This window comes from Chiloscyllium punctatum, chromosome 44 (assembly GCF_047496795.1).
Source record: "Chiloscyllium punctatum isolate Juve2018m chromosome 44, sChiPun1.3, whole genome shotgun sequence".
NCBI lineage: Eukaryota > Metazoa > Chordata > Chondrichthyes > Orectolobiformes > Hemiscylliidae > Chiloscyllium > Chiloscyllium punctatum.
This window is the reverse complement of record NC_092782.1, coordinates 42,017,217-42,036,948: the sequence shown is the minus strand read 5'-3', so window position 1 is coordinate 42,036,948 and position 19,732 is coordinate 42,017,217. Positions and strand designations below refer to the sequence as shown.

The 19,732-nt window shown below is 43.3% G+C and overlaps 1 protein-coding gene across 3 annotated transcripts in view; it reads left to right on the top strand.

Moving 5' to 3' along the window:
- LOC140466646 (C-type lectin Cal-like) overlaps positions 1-12,169 on the top strand; it is a 48,737-nt gene extending 36,568 nt beyond the window's left edge. For all 3 annotated transcript variants that reach the window (XM_072562086.1, XM_072562085.1, XM_072562084.1), the window contains exons 3-6: positions 435-583; positions 8,364-8,492; positions 8,578-8,683; positions 11,948-12,169. In XM_072562086.1, the coding sequence (XP_072418187.1) occupies positions 435-583; positions 8,364-8,492; positions 8,578-8,683; positions 11,948-12,036 (473 nt within the window). In that variant the 3' untranslated portion in view covers positions 12,037-12,169. The remainder of the gene's footprint in view (positions 1-434; positions 584-8,363; positions 8,493-8,577; positions 8,684-11,947) is intronic.
- The last annotated feature ends 7,563 nt before the right edge of the window (positions 12,170-19,732 follow it).

The following is a 19,732-nucleotide window of genomic DNA, read 5'->3' as shown; positions in this document are numbered from 1 at the left end:
GCACATCACCGACAAATCAATTAAGGAATTTGTGTGAAATGACCTCCTCCAGAGTGTTGAGAATGTGAAACTTGTGATTACACGGTGTGCTAGAAACAGACTCTACAGTCCCCATTGAGGGGAAAGTAGACAAGCCGAAGGGAATGAAGTTAATTGGTGGCATTGTTCGAGGAAGTGACCAGAAAGGAAGGGGACTCCTGTGGGAAATAAACACTGTCTTTGACTAACTGGATGAAACAGCATCTTTCTGTACAGTACTTTCTCTTTGTTTCCAAATAAATAAACAGAGTGAGCATGAAGAAGGTTATTGCAGTTCGGTGGAAAGTCTCACTCTGAGGCAGGCCCCATCGACCATGTGCTCACCAGTTTCTAGCCTCATGAAGGGGCAATGAATTGTTAATGATGTGATTATTGCAGCTTGTTTTAATCTGCAGCTGATCAACAGACACCAAATTCAACACGTATTGATCAGGACCTGGAGAAACGAAGTCTTCTGGGCAAAAGGGATTGTCCTGGTGGTTTCATTTATTTTGGCTATTGCTACAAGTTTGTTTCTCAGCCAAAGACTTGGATTGATGCTGAGGTAAGTCCTTGGAATCTCCTTTGTAAGTTATTGGGTTGTGTTCCTCAGCGTTTCTAAAATGGCTGGACAGAGAATGAAAGAAGCTTCTTATATATTCCTGGATGTTTCTGAAGCCGTGTATGCATGACCTGGGTAACGTGAACTCCATAATATCCCAAAGCAAATGATGAGGGTAATGAGCTGTGACATGAATCTGCCAGACATGGAGGGTTCTTTATTCATCTAAGGACAACAGCGAGACTTGATTTATTCATTTGTTGGATTGGTGACATACTTTAAAAGTTAGAGCCAGACCGTTCAGGAGAGAGGTTAGAAAGCACTTTGACACTCAAAGGGTGTGTTATAGCAAGACAGCAGCGAATGCTGGATCTGTTGTTCATGTTAAATTTGAGATAGATAATATTTTTGTTAATCAAGGGTTTCAAGAGGAAGGGGCATTATGTAGGTATATGGAGTTGTCTACAGATTAGCAATGATGTAACTGAATGTCAGAACAGGCTCAAGGGGCAAAATGGCCTCCCCGTGTTCCTATGACCTTTGTTTGTATGTGGACAATTCCAGCTAGGTCAGCATTTACAGCCCAGCTCGATTGGCCCCGAGAATATGGTAATGAGCTGCCGTTTTGACATTCTGCAGCCCTTGGAATTTCGGTGCACCTTATAATGTTGTAATGAAGAAAATTCCAGGATGTGATCGAGCAACAGTGAAGAAAAAAGAGATTACAGGTACAAGACAAGATGATGTGTGGTTTGGTGGTGGTGCCATATAACTACTATCATTCTTGTTCTAGATGGAAGAGGTCACAGGTTTGGAAGATGCTGTCTCTGTAGCCTTGCTGAGTTATTGCAATCCATCCCTTGGATGATATACACTCTGCATTAGTGACGGAGGGAGTGAATGTTCAAGGTACCTGCTGGGTGTGCCAATCAAGTGAGCTTCTTTCTCCCGAATACTTTCAAACTACTTGAGCTTTGTTAGTGCTGTACTCATCTAAGGAACTGGAGAGTACACCCTCTCACTCCTCACTTCTACTTTGCGTGTGGTGGACTGGCATTGGGGAGTCAGGAAGTGAGTTAATCACAGCAGAATTCCAGAGCTCTGTCCTTGTAGCAACAGGTATTTATTTATTTATATGCTGCTCCAGTTCAGTTTCTGACAAATGGCACTGTGATGTTAATGGAGGATGATTCAGTGATGGTAATCTCATTGAATATCAAAGGGAGATGTTCAGATTCATTCTTTCTGAAGGTGGCTATTGCCTGTTTTTACTGGGCTGAGCTTCTCTGGATTGGAAGAGACTGAAATCATCATGTGCCTGATCCTGATCGCCATCCAGGGAAACGTCCTACAAAATAAATGGAGTAGGAATTCTGTGGGGCCAGGATTGGGATTCTGATCTTCAGATCATAGAAAACATGGTTCATTTTGAAGATCAGTTCCCAGCTCATTGAAAGGCCAGATACTGTTTAAAAACCTACAGCCACTCAGCTATACATTCAGGTATTCTTGAAAATGCACAAATGTGTTTAATATTTGATCTGACTTGTTGACTGGAAATTTATTTTTTGTGGCTTCCTCAGGTCTCTTTCACTTGGTGAGTGATGTCTGCGTTATCAACTAATTTTATGCCTTCCTGTCAGGCAATATTTTTCACATATATTCTACACATAATACATTATACATCTTTGTTTTTTACTCATATTTGGAAAACAATGGATTTATCAGAGATAGCCAACATGGCTCTGAACAGGAGAAGTCTTGTCTCTCAATTTTGATTGCATTTATTTAGCAAGCTGCAGGTTGGCTAACGTGGTGCCACTGTTTAAGAAGGTTAGTAAGGACAAGCCAAGGAACTATAGACCAGTGAGCCTGACGTCGGTGGTGGGCAAGTTGTTGGAGGGAATCCTGAGGGACAGGATATACATGTGTTTGGAAAGGCAAGGACTGATTAGGAATAGTCAACATGGCTTTGTGCATGGGAAATCATGTCTCACAAACTTGATGGAGTTTTTTGAAGAAGTAACAAAGAGGATTGATGAGGGCAGAGTGTTAGATGTGATCTGTATGGACTTCAGTAAGGCGTTCGACAAGGTTTCCCATGGGAGACTGTTTAGCAAGGTTAGATCTCACAGAATAAAGGGAGAACTAGCCATTTAGATACAGAACTGGATCAATGGCAGAAGAGGGTGGTAGTGGAGGGTTGTTTTTCAGACTGGAGGTCTGTAACCAGTGGACTGCCACATGGATTGGTACTGGGTCCTCTACTTTTTGTCATTCACCTAAATGATTTGGATGCAAGCATAAGAGGTACAATCAGCAAGTTTGCAGATGACACCAAAATTGGAGGTGTAGTGGACAGGAAAGAAGGTTACCTCAGATTACAACAGAATCTTAATCAGATGGGTCAATGGGCCGAGAAGTGGCAGATGGAGTTTAATTCAGATAAATGCGAGATGCAGCATTTTGGGAAAGCAAATCTCAGTTAGATTTATACACTTAATGATTAGGTCCTAGAGAGTGTTGCTGAACAAAGAGACCTTGGAGTGCAGGTTCATAGCTCCTTGAAAGTGGAGTCGCAGGTAGATTGGATAGTGAAGAAGGCGTTTGGTATGCTTTCCTTTATTGGTCAGAGTATTGTGTACAGGAGTTGGGAGGTCATGTTGTGGCTGTACAGGACATTGGTTAGGCCACTGTTGGAATATTGCGTGCAATTCTGGTCTCCTTCCTATCGGAAAGGAGTTGTGAAACTTGAAAGGGTTCAGAATAGATTTACAAGAATATTGCCAGGGTTGGAGGATTTGAGCTATAGGGAGAGACTGAAAAGGCTGGGGCTGTTTTCCCTGGAGGGTCAGAGGCTGAGGGGTGACCTTATAGAGGCTTACAAAATTATGAGGGGCATGGATAGGATAAATGGACAAAGTCTTTTTCCTGGAATGCGGGAGTCCAGAATTAGAGGGTATAGGTTTAGAGTGAGAGGGGAAAAATATAAAAGGGACCTAAGGAGCAATGTTTTCACGCAGAGGGTGGTACGTGTATGGAATGAGCTGCCAGAGGAAGTGGTGGAGGCTGGTACAATTGCAACATTTAAAAGGCATTTGGATGGGTATACGAATAGGAAGGGTTTGGAGGGACATGGGCCGGGTGCTGGCAGGTGGGACTAGATTGGGTTGAGATATCTGGTCGGCATAGATGAGATGGATCGAAGGATCTGTTTCCATGCTGTACAGCTCTATGACTCTATGACTCTAAGTGACCAAGATGATTGAGGGTAGGGCAGTAGATGTTGTCTCCTTAGACTTTACTTAATCATTTGACAAAACCCCTTCATAGGAGCTTGGTCCAGAAGATTAAATCACTTCAAATTCACAATGAGTTAGTAAGTTGGATACAAAATGGATTGCCCATAGAAAACAGAGGGTAGTTTTGGAGGGGTGCTTTTCTGACTGGAGGTCTATGACTAGTGGTGTTCTGCCAGGATCAGTGCTGGGACCTCTGTTGTTTATTATATAGATAAATAGAATACATCATTTGGATGAAAACATTGATGGTCTGATTGATAAGCTTGCAGATGACACAAAAATTGCTGGAGTAGTGAGGAAGGTTGTCAAAGAATACAGCACAATAAAGATCAATTGGGAAGTTGGGCAGAGAAATCGCAATAATGTGTCTTCTGGGCAAGTGTGAGGTGATGCATTTTGGGAGGTCAAATGCAAGAAACAAGTATATAGTAATTGGCAGACCCCTTATTAACATTGATGCAAAGAGGGAACTTGGGATGTAAGTCTGTGGTTCACTGAACATAGTAACATAATTCTGGTTGCCCTGCTAAGGGAAGGATGTTGGTAAACCTGCGGGGGTCCTGAAAGGATTTACAAGGATGTTGCAGGGACTGGAGGGTTCGGGTTAGAGGAGGGGGTTAACATGCTGGGGCTTTTATCCCTGAAATGTCATACGCTGAGGGATGACTTGACAGAGGTTTATAGAGGGCGGCACAGTGGCACAGTGGTTAGCACTACTGCCTCTCAGTGCCAGAGACCCAGGTTCTGTCTGTGTGGAGTTTGCACATTCTCCCCGTGTCTGCGTGGGTTCCCTCCGGGTGCTCTGGTTTCCTCCCACAGTCCAAAGATGTGCAGGTTAGGTGAATTGGCCATGCTAAATTGCCCGTAGTGTTAGGTGAAGGGGTAAATGGAGGGGAATGGGTCTGGGTGGGTTGCTCTTCGGAGGGTTGGTGTGGACTTGTTGGGCCAAAGGGCCTGTTTCCACACTGTAAGTAATCTAATCTAATCAAATCATGAGGGACATGGATAGGGTGAATTCTCAAGTTCTTTTTCCTCCAGTGGGGGACTCCAAACTCCAAAACTCGAGGGTGTAAGATTAAGGTGAGAGGGGAAAGATTTAAAAAGGACCTGAAGTGTAACATTTTCTCACAAAGTATACTGCATGTATGGAACAAGCTGCCAGAGGAAATAATGGAGGCATAAATATATAAGTTAGCTGAGCTTGAAGGTTTATTTTCAGATGTTTTGTCACCATACTCGGTAACATCATCAGTGAGAGTCTGGTGGTATGTTCTGCCTCTTTATTTGTAGGTCTTAGTTTCTTAAGGTGGATGATGGTATTTCCGGTTCTTAGTTTTCAAGGGAAGGTAGATATGGTCTAAGTCGATGTGTTTATTGATGGAGTTCTGGTCAGAGTGTCATGCCTCGAAGAATTCTTGTGTGTGTCTTTGTTTCACCTGTCTTAGGATGTGTGTGTTGTCCCAGTCAAAGTGGTGTCCTTCCTTGTCTGTATGTGTGGAAACTAGTGATAGTGGGTCATGTCTTTTGGTGCCCAGTTGCTGTTCATGTATCCTGGCGGCAAGTTTCTTGCTAGTTTGTCTGATGTAGTGCTTTTCACAGTTCTTGCATGGTATCTTGTAAATGACATTAGTCTTGCTGGTCGTATCTAATGGATCCTTTAGGTTCATTAGTTGCTGTTTAAGTATGTTGATAGGTTTATGGGCTACCATGATGCCAAGGGGTCTGAGTAGTCTGGAAGTCGTTTCTGATGTGTCTTTGATGTAAAGTAACATGGCTATAGCTTTTGGTTGGGTTGTGTCTGCTTGTTTGTGTTTGTTCCTGAGGAATTGCCGGAGTTTGTTTATCATGTAACCGTTTTTGTTGAAAACATTGTATAGATATTTTTCTTCTGCTGTTTGCGGTTCTTGGGTGCTGCAGTGTGATGTAGGCTCATTGAAACAATGTCATAATGCAACTCTGTTTGTGGGTGTTGGGATGATTGTTTCTGAAGTTAAGTATTTGCTCTGTGTTCATTTTTTTTCTGTAGACGCTGGTTTGAAGCTTTCCCTTAGCTGTACTTTCAACTGGCATGTCTAGGAATGGGAGTCTGTTGTCATTCTCCTCCTCTTTTGTGAATTTTAGGCCAGTCAGGATATTATTGATGGTGTTGTACGTTCCCTCTAATTTGTTCCGTTTTGTGGTGATAAAGGTGTCATCCACATAACGGACCCAAAGTTTGGGCTGGATAGATGGGAGGGCAGCTTGTTCAAGTCTCTGCATTACTGCTTCCGCTATGAGACCTAATATTGGTGATCCATGGGAGGTTTCGGTGAATTGCTTGTAGTTGGTTGTTGGTTAACTTGTTGGTTATTGAATGTGAAGTGGGTGGTGAGGCACAGGTCTACTAGTTGGAGGATGTTGTCTTTGCTGATGAAGTTGGTGCTGTCTGGTGTTTGCGGTGCTGGTTTTGCTGGTAGTGATGCCAGTGTTTCTTTGGCCAGGTGGATGTTAATTGATGTGAAAAGGGCTGTAACATCATAGGAGACCATTATTTCATCCTCATTTGAACTATTGTGTGCAGTTCTGGTTGCCACACTATAGGAAGGATGCAGAGGCTTTGGATAGAGTGCAAAAGAAGTTTATCAGGATGTTGCTGCATTGGAATGTATTAGCTGTAAGGAGAGATGAGACAAACTTGGATTGTTTTCAGTAGACCATCAGAGGCTGAGAGGCGACCTGACCGAAGTTTCGAATATTATGCGAGGCATGGATACGGAGGAGGTCGGAATCTTGCTCCCAGGGTGTAACCGTCAAATAGTAGGTGGAACAAGTTGAAGGTGAGGGGGAAAAGTTTAAAGGATATGTTCCAAGGTCAAAAGAACGTTTGGTCAGTTTAAGATAGAAAGGGTTTTCTGAATTTAAGGTACAGCCCCAGCTGCCAGTTTATAAACAGGTTTTTCCAAATTACATACATGTAGCTATCGGCTGTTCAATGGATACCTGAGTTTTGTTTGCAGTTTTGACAACAATTTGAATTTAACTATTTAATTTAAATTACACCCAGGATACTAAACCCAGTTGAGTTTGAATTTATTGCATTGACAACATCAGACCAATGAGAAGGTACGATGTTGAGGGTATAAAATACCAGGGCATTTTGAAAATTGGTCAAAGCAACTGAGACAGTACCATCATCTGAAGAAATGAACATCTTGCTCACAAAGAAATCTCAGAAGGCACTATCTATCAGAAGGTATCTTTTCCTGGAAAAGCAGTAGAAAGTAAGAAGGCTGTCCAGGGAGAAGACAGCAGAATAGGAAGGACAGAAGGAAGTAACTGTTTCTGATGACTGGAAGGAAGACAGCGGAAGGGTCTGTTTGGAATTGAGATTAAATTATTGCAATGTTTAATAATTGTTTTATTGGAGCAACAGTTTGATAAAGTTGGGGTCAGATAGTAATTAGTTAAGAAATAGGGGCGGGCTGGGATTTGTTACGAGTTTTTGTTCAGTGTTCACTGTTAGAGTTAGGAAAATAAATTGCTATTTTTCTTTAGACAGTGGAAATTAGGAGGTCTCTTTCACTCACTCATACTTCAGCAGATTTCAAAGTGAGGCAAGCTTTTCTGGGTGTTTTAGTTTAATTAGCAGAGGGGTTTGTCTTCTGCATCGTAACAGATATGTGCAAGACAAGGGTTTTTATACAGAGCATGGTCGGTGACTGGAATGCGTTGCCAGGACAAGTGGTAGGTGCAGCTATGAAAGCTACATTTCAGTAAATACTTAGACAGACACATTTACAGGTGGGGAATAATGGGATTACTTCAGAATGCCATCATGATCAGCTCAGAAATGCTCAGGGTGAAAATGTCAAATACTAAGTGGCATAGGTTTAAGCTGAGGCGGGAGAGTCCTAAAGGATCCGTGCAAGGCACACTTTTCATAGAGGGGACAATCAGCGGCTGGAACACACTGCCAGGGAAAGTCACAGATATGTGTTAGAGCTATTGAGACAGATGCACGAGCAGGTTGGAGATAGGGGAATCCTCCCATATACAGGCAGATGGGATGTGTTTCGAATGGTACCATGGTCATCACAGAACTGGTGAGCTGTTCGGCCAGTTCCTGTGCTGTATTGTGGACTCAAATGTTGTACTTTCCACTTGGAGCTGTAGCAGATAAATGAAGTGGGATAATTTATTAAGAGTCTTTTATTGTTAGGGTTTCCATGATATTTTGTTTTTAGCATTGTTTTTGGAAATGTCATAAATATGTTAGATAGATTAATGATCAGAAATAGTAAATCTTTGCAAATGCATTGCATTTCTTATCCACACTTTTGAGTGAAATTTTATAATGGGGGAAAAAGCAATGTATCCATAAAAGAAAAATTAATGCCACTGCAGCAAATTTCCAACATTAACCTGGTGGAGAAACATAATTGAACATGTTCAATGTAAAAACGTAGCCAGCAATAAATCGTCTTTCTTCAAATCATTTCAAGTTGCACTGCCGAACGCTGGCTCCTGGTGGTCATCTTGCTTCCATTCACTGGGAAGAGCAGAATCGTATTCTTGCAGAGAAATTCTCACGAACAGAACCAACTTGGATCGGCTTCAACGATATCTACAAGGTAACGTTACTGGTCTTGTTGTATTACATTATTTAGGGGAAACCAACAATATATTTTTCAGTGGTGTGAACTTCTTTCTCCACAGGAGAACTCTTTCCTCTGGACTGATGGATCTTCATCAGATTTTCTTCATTGGCACAAGAGGGAACCCAATAACTATCATGGTAAAGAACACTGTGTGCATTTCATTGGTAAGTCAATGCTGTCGAATGTCTAAGGAAAAGGCAAATAGATCCATGAATGAGATTCTAACTGGACTCCGTGTGGTTGAGTTTCTTACGACCAAAGCTATTGTTGTTCCAGTTGCAGTATTTCACCGGTCACAACATAACTGGAAAAATGATACTGATTTTACCAAGATGATCAATTGAAAGCTTTATCTATAGCGGGTTTTAAGCACAAAGAGCCATCAATCAGGTTTCTTAATAAATCGTTGATTTATTCTCATAACAGAACTTATCGATTGAAGTCTTCATCGATTTAACATTGTCGGTGATGTAGAAGTAGGTTATTATACTCAATGCGAACACAAGCACACAGGTTATTATACTCAATGCGAACACACGCACACAGGAAATAAAGCCCAGTTTTCTCTCTCATAGTTGGCTTTGTCCTCTCTAAGCAGACCGAGTAGGGGTTTGTGGTCTGTGATTAGCACGAACTTTAACCAACAAAAGGGATTGATGGAACTTTCTGACTCCGAATCTCCTTCGTATTCTATCTGGGTGTATTTATGCTCTGCGTGAGCAAAAGACTTGGATGTGCAAGCTGTTGGGTATTTCTCTCCATTGAGCCACATTAGAGCTAATATCATCCCAATGCCACATGGAGATGGTAACCTTTGAGGATGATAACTTCACCTTTACTTCATTGGAAGCTCGGGATTGTCTGAGACCATTTCTAAGGCTGACCCTGCATTAGAAGTTGATGCAAAGGCACCAGGATGGATGTCAGGTTATGTTTGAACTTTCTGTAATAAATTACCAGGTCAAGGAATGAGCTGAGCTCCTGGACAGACATGGGAGCTAGGGTATGTTTGATCACTCTCGCATTATCTTCCAATGGGTGGAACTTGGGGAACCTGGAACATTCGTGGTTCACTTGTAAGGCATCGTCCCACTTAGGAAAAACATTTAAAGGACTATGTCCAAGTTCTCTCAGTGTTCCTTATTGGTTTTCCCCATTATTACAACATCTTCAAGGTAAATATTGACCTGAAGTAAACCTTGCAAAATGTTCTCCATCATCCGCTGAAAATTACACCTGTAGTGATACCCCAGATGGCAGTTTTGTATCCTGGTTCAAAACCTTATGGGTATTAACTGGGAATCCTCGTCGAACTGCAATTGCAATTCAGTGTGGCTCATGTCCAGCTGAAGGACAGCTTTGTGTGTAAATCCTCTAACCCATGGATTGGGTATTTATTCAGCTGCGAAAATATGGTTCACCATTTGATTTAAGATCCCCAAAGTGGTGCACCGACCCATCAGGTTTCAAAACTGGTAAAACCAGTGCTTCCCATTCCGCGAATTGGACCAGTTTGATGATTCCTTCAATTTCCAGTCTTCTCACTTCTGCCTCTTCTTTTACCTGTAAGGCACATGGCACTTGGCAGGCCTTGCAGAATCTCAGAACTGATGGCTGGTCAACATGCAAAGTGGCCTGGGCTCCTCAGATAGTCCCTAGGCTCACTGCTGCCTCACAACACCAGGGACCTGGGTTCAAATCCTGCCTCGGGTGACTCTCTGTGTGGAGTTTGAATATTCTCCCTGTGTCTGCATGAGTTTCCTCTGGGTGCTCTGGTTTCCTCCCACAATCCAAAGATGTGCAGGTTAGGTGGATTAGCCATGGGAAATGCAGGAGTAGGGTCGGGGTGGGATGTTCTTCGGAGAGTTGATATGCACTTGTTGGGCCAAATGACCTGTTTCCACACTGTAGAGATTCTATGAAATTTTGTGCCTTCTGAGAAGATTTCTGGACATTTAATTCAGACTTCACTCAAGCAGCCATTTTCTATTTGAAAAATCTTAACCCATCCTAGATGAATCTCGAGCAGCCCCCATGAAGCTTGTGTCTGAGTCTTTTACTATAATCACTAGTAACTGAACCAGCTGCCTTTCAGAAGAGACCGGAACAGAGGCTGGACCATTAATCTGCAAATGTTCCCTTGGATAGATTCTCAGCCCAGCTGAGGTCCTGCATAAAATTCAGGGCTGGAGTCCAGAGCAAATTTTGTCAAAAACTGGTTGTGCGATGACTGATGTGGGTGCGCTGGTACTGACCTCCACTAGAACCAGATGAACATTGATGATTAATAGAGGTTTTTCTCGATTGGTCTGAATTTAGATTCTCCAAATCAGATCGAGGCAATCTTTCCAGGATATGAACTCACCTGAATAGCTCCAAGTCACCCTCCACCTCCCTGATTTAAAACTACATCATCCAAAACACATTATTCTAAACTAAAATCTCACAGACTGTTTCAATTATCTGAAGTCTGTGCCATGGAGAAGGAGATTGTTTAACCCTGTGGAGAGTCTGTGCTGTCCATGTTCACTGGAGAATCCAGTCCAGAGTAAACTCAGCACCTTCACCCCCAAACTATCCAATCTCCCGCTGAATAGTATAAACATTTTAGATGTGAGTAACTTGTACACTGACTGCAAACAGGATCACAGCAGGAAGTCTCCCAGGTTATTTACAAATTGTATTTCTTGTCAGATTTTGTTCCTGCTTTTCCTGGTCTGTCTGGTTTACTCTGGATTTCAATATTCCAAGGCAATCCCAACAAAGGAAAGGACCTAATTGCCCTGTATTAAAGCAATGGACACAACAAATTGCAGCAAAGATAGGATTACTTCACAAGCTGACCCTTGTACTTACAATGGTTAGTGACCCAGATAACATGGACCTGTCCAAGGATCAGACTGTATCATGTGATCAGCCTGCTCCATCTCAGCCTGCTCCAGCCGGTGATCAGACAACTCCTGTTCCTGAGAGAGCTCACTATCGCCCTGGGGCTCATTCCCTTATACTCCATTTCCTTGTCAGCAGTCAGTGTGATCAAACCTTGACACTGTCCTGTCTTCAGTGATTGGTCAGTTTGACCATTGGGAAATATCACAATATTGTCATCTAACACAGTCATTCATCTTCCACGCAGTAAAACAATTGCTTGTTTTCTCTGGAAAGAGGCTTAACTCTCAACTGTAATGAACCTTGACCTCAGGCCAGTCTATTCCGGTTATTCACGAAAGCTATGTCCTTATAACATTGGTGTTCTTTAATGAACCGTATGGTATTTACACATCATAACCCTGTGGCTTAGGGTTACGACCAATGCTCTAAATAAAGCAATGGGGAAAATGACAAGATCATTGATAATCTCAAAAACACAGAAGGAACCAATCACACAAATAGTTGTCTGATTTACCGAACTCTTTTCTTTTCTCCAGCAAAGACACCTGATTGGAACGATCTGCCTTGTGGTCGGAAATTGTGTTTCCTTTGCTCCTACAAACTGCCGCGTCCCTGCTGCTACTAAAAGAATCTTTCACTGCTCCTTGGATCCTGTCTGGGAATAGATGTAGTGCCTCAATCTGCTTGTAGTTGCGATCACAGCCAATGATGACTGTACTGACTTAGTTTCTCAGCCAAGAATAAAAATTGCATCATGAGTTGTGTGTTTGTTACTGTGAGTCTAGTTTATAGCAGCCTTCCTGTCCCATTGATGCTTTCTACCCATCTGTCCTTTCAATGCTATACTGTGGAGGAGACAGCAGATCAGGGGCATGGATAATTTATAATTCATTTCTGCAAAGGAAGGATTAGAGTCACAGCGACACAGAGATGTACAGCACAGAAACAGACCCTTCAGTCCCAACTCGTCAACATCCACAAGATATTCAAAAATGATCAAGTCCCTTCTTATTCACATACCCATCCAGGTGCCTTTTAAATATTGTAATTGCACCAGCCTCCACTGCCCCTTCTGGCAGTGTATTCCATAAACACATCCCTCTCTGCGGGAAAACATAGCCCCTTAGGTTCTTTTTAAATCTTTCCCTCTCACCTTAAACCTCTGCCCTCTAATTCTGGACTCCGCTACCCTGGGGAAAAGACCATAACTGTTCACCCTACCCACACCCCACATGATTTTACAAACATCTATGAGGGCATACCTCAGCCTCCAACGCTCCAGGGAAAATAGTCCCAGCCTATTCAGACACTCCCTATAGCTCACACCCTCCAAACCTGGCAACATCCTTGTCAATCTTTTCTGAACCAGGTCAAGATTCACAGCATCTTTCCTATAACAGGGAAACAAGAGCTGAATATAGTATTCCAAAAGTGGCCTAACCAATGTCCTATACAGCTGCAACCTGACCTCCATATTCTGATACTCAATGTACTGACCAATAAGGACAAGTTTACCAAACACCTTCATTAACCTGTTAATTTGCAACTCCACTTTCAAAGAACTATGACCCTGCACCCCAAGGTCTCTCTTTGTTCAGCAACACTCTTCAGGACCTGAACATTAAGTGTATAAGTCATGCCCTGATTTGCCTTTCCAAATTACAGCACCTCACATTTATCTAAATGAAACTCCACCTAAAACTCCTCAGCCCATTGCCCATCAGATCAAGGACCCTGAGGTAACTTTTTCACTGTCCACTATACTACTAATTTTGTTATCAGCAAGGTTATTAATCATGCCTCCTATGTTGACTTTCAAATCATTTATAGAAATGACAAAAAGCCTTGCACCCCGCACCAATCATTGCTGCACACTTGTAGTCACCAGTCTACAGTCTGAAAAGCAATCCTCTACCAATCTGCTCTGACTCCTACATTAAACCAATTTTTTATCTAAGTGGCTAGTTCTCCCTGCATTTCATGTGATCTAACCTTGCTAACCAGTCCACCATGTGTGACCTTGTGAAATGCCTTGCTAAAGTCCTATTGGCAGCTTCCACCATTTTGCCTTCATCAATCTTCTCCATCACTCTTCAAAACAAAATTCAATCAAGTTAGTGAGACATGATTTCCGACGCACAAAGCCATGTTGACTATTGTTAATCAGTCCTTGCTTTTCCAAATACATGTAAACCCTGTCCCTCAGAATCCCCTCCTACAACATACCCATGGGTGACATCAGCCTCACCAGTCTGTAGTTCCCTGGCTTTCCCTTACCACCTTTCTTCAATAATGGGCCACCACATTAGATGGCAAGGTCCAATTCTATTCCCCTTTGGGAAGGTGTTGGCTGTGAGCTTCCTTCTTGAATTAGTGCAGTGTGACTGGAACAGGTACACCCCATCTTGACAGGGAGGGTGTTCTAGGATTTAGATACAGTGACAGTGAAGGAATAACATTCGTTCCAGGTCAGGATGGAGTGTGCCTTGGAGGGGGACCTGAAGTTTGTGGTGTTCTAATGGCCTTGAAGGTCTGGTTCATACAGCTCACTGATTAGGAAAGTGTAGTCAAAGGAGCTGTGGCCAGTAGCTGAAGGCCATCTTGGAGATGGTACACACTGTTACCAGGGGGTGCTGTTGGTGGAGAGAGTGCCAAGCAAGCAGCATGTCTTGTCCTGGGTGGTGCTGAGTTTCTTAAATGTTGTTGGAACTGTGCATACTCAGGCAAGTGGAGAGTATTCCATTACACTCCTGACATCGACCTTATCAACAGCCTTTGGCGAGTTGGGGTGTGAGTCAGTCACTGCAGAATAACAGCCTCTGACCTGCATGTTTTCGAGCTGATGCTGCAAATATCCTGGTCAATAACAGTCACCAGACTATTGTTGCTGGGGATTGGAAAAGCAAAGACACTCGGTTGTATGATCTCTTGCTGACAAGAACATTTGTGCGTTATGTCACAGGGTCAAAGATAAAGCAGCTGAAGATTGTTGGGCGGAGGACATTATCCTGAGGAAGTAGTCATGTGCCTTAGATGATTAAAGTGCCTACCTCATATAAATGAAATGCTGGGTTCATTTCCCAGCAATGCCTCTATCTTACTTTTAGTGACCCCTTGTAGCACAGTGGTCGTGTCCCTAGCCCTGGACTGAGAGGCCTGGATTCAAGCCCCACCTGCTCTAGAGGTGTGTAATAATGTCTCTAGACAGGTTGGTTCGAAGATTATCCTGAGGAAGTCCTGCAATGATGTTCAGGGGCTGAGATGATTGGCCTTCACTGACCACCACCATTTCCCACACCCTGCCCCTGACCCCCACACCCTGCCCCAATATCCACACTTTGCCCTGACCCCCACACCCTGCCCTGACCCACACACCCTCCCCTACACCCCCACCCACATCCTTAAGCCAGGCCCGAGCCCCACACCTTGCCCCAATCCCCACATCCAGCCCGACCCCTGCACTCTGGGCCAAAACCAGATACCCAGGGCCCAAAGCAGACCCATCAAAGGGGCCACTATTAACAAGCTATCGAAAGCCATTAGCAACATCTCAAGGTGATCAAACCAATTAAGCCAATGCCCCTGATCGGTGAAGACCTTGTAAAATTTGAGAAGCTGCCCAGGAAGGTATAAGAAGCCGACCCTGGCAGGGCTCAACCTGACCCCACTCTCCCTCTGACCCGAGAGGTCCCTCTGGACACAGCAGAGACCAGAGCAGCTTGACCTCCGACCAGAGAGAGAACCAACCCGTGAAGAGAGAGGAACAGGCCAAAGAATTCAACAAACTAGCAAACGATACCAGTCTCTGGGGAGGATTAAAGTTTAGAAAGAATTGGATAGTTAGAGATAGGGTTGTTAAAACTGTAAAGATTAGCTTTTACTGTGTTGTCTTCAAATAAAGACATGACTGTCCCACTCACTGCTGCCACATGCTGCATCATCCCCCAACTGACACACACAAAGGTACCTGGGGAAATACATTTCACACTTACTGGTCAGGTGGCCCTGCAGGGTCCTCGAGACAGAATCGACATTTTGGAAGAAGCCCTTCATCAGGAAGAGCTCCGGCCCGAAACATCAATTTTCCTGCTCCTTGGATGCTGCCTGACCTGCTGTGCTTTTCCAGCACCACACTCTCAACTCTGATCTGCAGCATCTGCAGACCTCACTGTCACCTCGGGTCCGAGAGACAGCCTGTCTCAAACAACACAGGGTCTGCTGTTCTTTGGGGATTTGATGTGCTCTGTAGTTGGTACTCCAGGCTAGAGGGGGGAGAGGGATAACAAAGCTTTGAACAGTGGGGTTACTGTGCAGCACAATGTCCTGTTCCATTGTGAGGAGATGGAGGGAGATGCTGATCTGATGACCCCTAAAGACCACAGGAGAGACACAATGAGATTACAACATTCTGTAACCTGGTTGCTGCTTCCCTTATCACACTTACCATTTACCTGACGCTAGAAATCACACAATTCCAGGTTATAGTCCAACAGGTTTATTTAAAAGTACAAGCTTTCAGAGAACTGTTCCTTCATCAGGTCCAACACCAGCACCTCCACATCACATTTCCCTGCACTCAGACAGACATTGGAAGGTCTTTGAGCTCACATTGTGTGGTCCCTCACATTGTTTCCTCTGAGGGAGCTAATGCCTGACTGAGAAAGTGGAAGGATTCCTCTTGCTTTACAACATTGCACATTTATTGTAGAACAGAAAGATTGCAAGGCAGCAACCCCTTCTGCTCCAATCCCACCTCTGAATAATCAGTTTGAAGGTGAGATGGACCTAACAGTCATATTTTCCAATTTGTTCTCTGCAAACCGATTCCTTAGAGCTGGCAAAATTCTTTCTAAAAACTGTCACAGTTAGAATGGGCAGAATGATTTGCTTTGGTGCTGTAAACTTCAATGGCTATAATTCAGAGCACAGGCAGTACCGGAATAGACCAGCAGATGGTGGTGTTCAGCTACAAGAACATTGGTCTCAACATTTCCACCAGGTGTTCCATACCAGAACTACCCCAATTCCAGCTGCAAGAATGCAGATCATGGGAATTCTTGGAACTGTTGCAGAATAACCATTGGACGTCACCTCCCCATACAACAAACACAAGCATTTATATCACACCTTTAATCTTATAATAGCTTCTACGCGGCCTGAAATGAACATTATTGCTGTGAGGATCCTCTGTCTGGGTCCCTTTATATTCTCACTCTGTTCCCTTGGAGCTGCACAGTTTGTGGCTCCTTTACTCTGACATTGGAATCATCTGTTTTAATGAAGACTGATACAAAGTCATGTCCTTCAACTCCACAAGAAGTTTCCTTGTTGTTCCTCAATCAGCCTCTTTCTTACTTTGCCTCTCCTTTTAGAAATTAGTTTTCATTTTTTTCAAACATTGGTTCCGAAAAACATGATTGGCCTTTAATCTATTTTCATTGTTTTCTGTATGACCCTCTACTTTGCGGTTCTCTCCTGTACTCTTTGTATTCATCTTGCCTCTCTATTGAACTATTGATCATGCAGTTCCTTTTAATGTGTGATTTTTATCTGTGTCTTCAATTCCTCCTGGAGGTTCAGTATTAGAGGCTCCTCCCCTCTCCCCTTGTAGCTCTGAGCCTAGTCTTGACCCAATTATCTCCACTTTGGAACCTCCCACTGTTCATTCACTGCTTTCCCAGGCAATTTCATTCCAATTCACTGGCATTACGATCTTCCAGGTGACCATCATTGGATAAAGATTGAGGATTATTGATGTGATGGAAAGGATGAGTCAGGTGGAAAATGAATTCACTGCCAGCCTACCTCATGAACAGATTGGGTTCATGAACTAGACAGTACATGAGTGTGAGGGATACCAGGGGGGTGGGGGTTTCAGTGGGAATAGCTGCAGTGGGACTCGAAACCTCCATGCCCACTTTAATTCCAAAGCCTTAATAATATTTGCATCGAGTAAATTGCATGAAACCCTCTGAAGTGCCTGTTCACTGCAGCATTGAGTAGAAGAGCACTTCCCAGGTTGGAAAGACTGTTGACAGAGGATAGTCTCCTGGGCACAGCTGAGAAGGTAACGTGAGCCAGCAGGACTCCCAGCCTTCTTTCTGGAGACATTGCCTGGGATTGTGTGATGTCAATGTCACTTCACACTTATCAGTCCAAGCCTGGATATTGTCCAGGTCTTACTGCACCATGGACATGGTCTGTCTCAGTACCTGAGGAGCTGTGAATGGAGCTGAACATTGTGCGATCATCTACAGTCATTCCCACCTCTAACCTAATGATGGAAGGCAAGTCATTAATGAAACAGGGTCAAAGTGGAACCTAAGACACGACCTTGGGGAACTCCTGCAGAGATGTCCTGGAAATGAGGTGACTGATCTCCAACAATCACCACCATGGTCGGGGATTTTAACTTTCCAAACATAGACTGGGACTGCCAAAGTGTTAAGAATTTAGATGGAGAAGAATTTGTTAAGTGTGTACAGGAAACTTTTCTGATTTAATATGTGGATGTACCTACTAGAGAAGGTGCAAAACTTGACTTACTCTTGGGAAATAAGGCAGGGCAGGTGACTGAGGTGTCAGTGGGGGAGCACTTTGGGGACAGGGACCATAATTCTATTCGTTTTAAAATTGTGATGGAAAAGGATAGACCAGATCTAAAAACTGAAGTTCTAAATTGAAGGAAGGCTAATTTAGACAATATTTGGCAAGAACTTTCATTAGTTGATTGGGCGCAGATGTTCTCAGATGGCTGGAAAATGGGAAGCCTTCAGAAATGTGATGACGCGAGTCCAGAGAAAGTACATTCCTGTTAGGGTGAAAGGGATGGCTGGTAGGTATAGGGAATGTTGGATGATGTAAGAAATTGAGGGTTTGGTTAAGAAAAAGAAGGAAGCATATATCAGGTATAGACAAGATAGATCAAATGAATCCTTGTAAGTGTATAAGACATTAGGAGCTAACTAAAGAGGGAAATCAGGAGGGCAAAAAGAGGACATGAGATAGCTTTGGCAAATAGAGTTAAGGAGAATCTAAAGGGCTTTTACAAATACATTAAGGACAAAAGGGTAACTAGGGAGAGAATAGGTTCCTTCAAAGACCAGGGAGGCAGACTTTGTGTGGAACTGCAGGAGATGGAGGAGATACTAAACAAGTATTTTACATCAGTGTTTACTGTGGAAAACGACATGAAAGGTATAGAATGTAGGGAAATCGGTGGTGATATCTTGAAAAATGTCTATATTACAGAGGAGGTAGTGCTAGATGTCTTGAAACACATAAAAGTGGATAAATCCCAAGGACCTGATCAAGTGTACCCTAGAACTCTATGGGAAGCTAGGGAGGTGATTTCTGGGCCCCTTGCTGAGATAGTTATATCATCAATAGATACAGGTGAGGTGCTGGAAGACTGGAGCTTGGCTAACATGGTGCCACTGTTTAAGAAAGGTGGTAAGGACAATCCAGGGAACTATAGACCAGTGAGCCTAATGGCGGTGGTGGGCAAGTTGTTGGAGGGAATCCTGAGGGACAGGATGTACATGTATTTGGAAAGGCAAGGACTGGTTAGGGATAGTCAACATGGCTTTGTGCATGGAAAATCATGCCTCACAAACTTGACTGAGTTTTTTGAAGAAGTAACAAAGGGAATTGATGAAGGCAAAGCAGTGGACGTGATCTATATGGACTTCAATAAGGCGTTCGACAAGATTCCCCAGGGAAGACTGGTAAGCAAGGTTAGATCTCATGGAATACAGGGATTATCCATTTGGATACAGAACTGGCTCAAAGATGGTGGTGGAGGGTTGCTTTTCAATCTGGAGCCCTGTGACCAGTGGAGTACCACAAGGATTGGTGCTGGGTCCACTACTACTTCTACAAAGAATGATAAATTCCCCTTGGTCCTCACTTACCAGCAGCCTGTGAGTGGACCCTGTTCTTTATAAATAGATTCAATCTCTCTGCTGTTATTGCATGAAGGAAACCTCCCAACCGGGAGAGAAATGGGGGACAGATGGAGTTCTGATCTGGTGTAACAATCTTGCTCATCAGATCAAATGGCAAAATATCTCACACATTCATGTGAATATTATTCACTTATAGTGTCTGCACTGTAAATATGCTCTCCTGGGGAGGTGATGGCCAAATGGTATTATCACTTAACTATTAATCCAGAAACCCAAAATAATGCTCTGGGGACCTGGGTTCAAATCCTGCCATGGCAAATGGTGGAATTTGAATTCAACTTTTAAAAATCTGGGAATAAAGAGTTGACAGATGACCATGAAACCATTGTCAATTGTTGGGAAAACCCAGCTGGT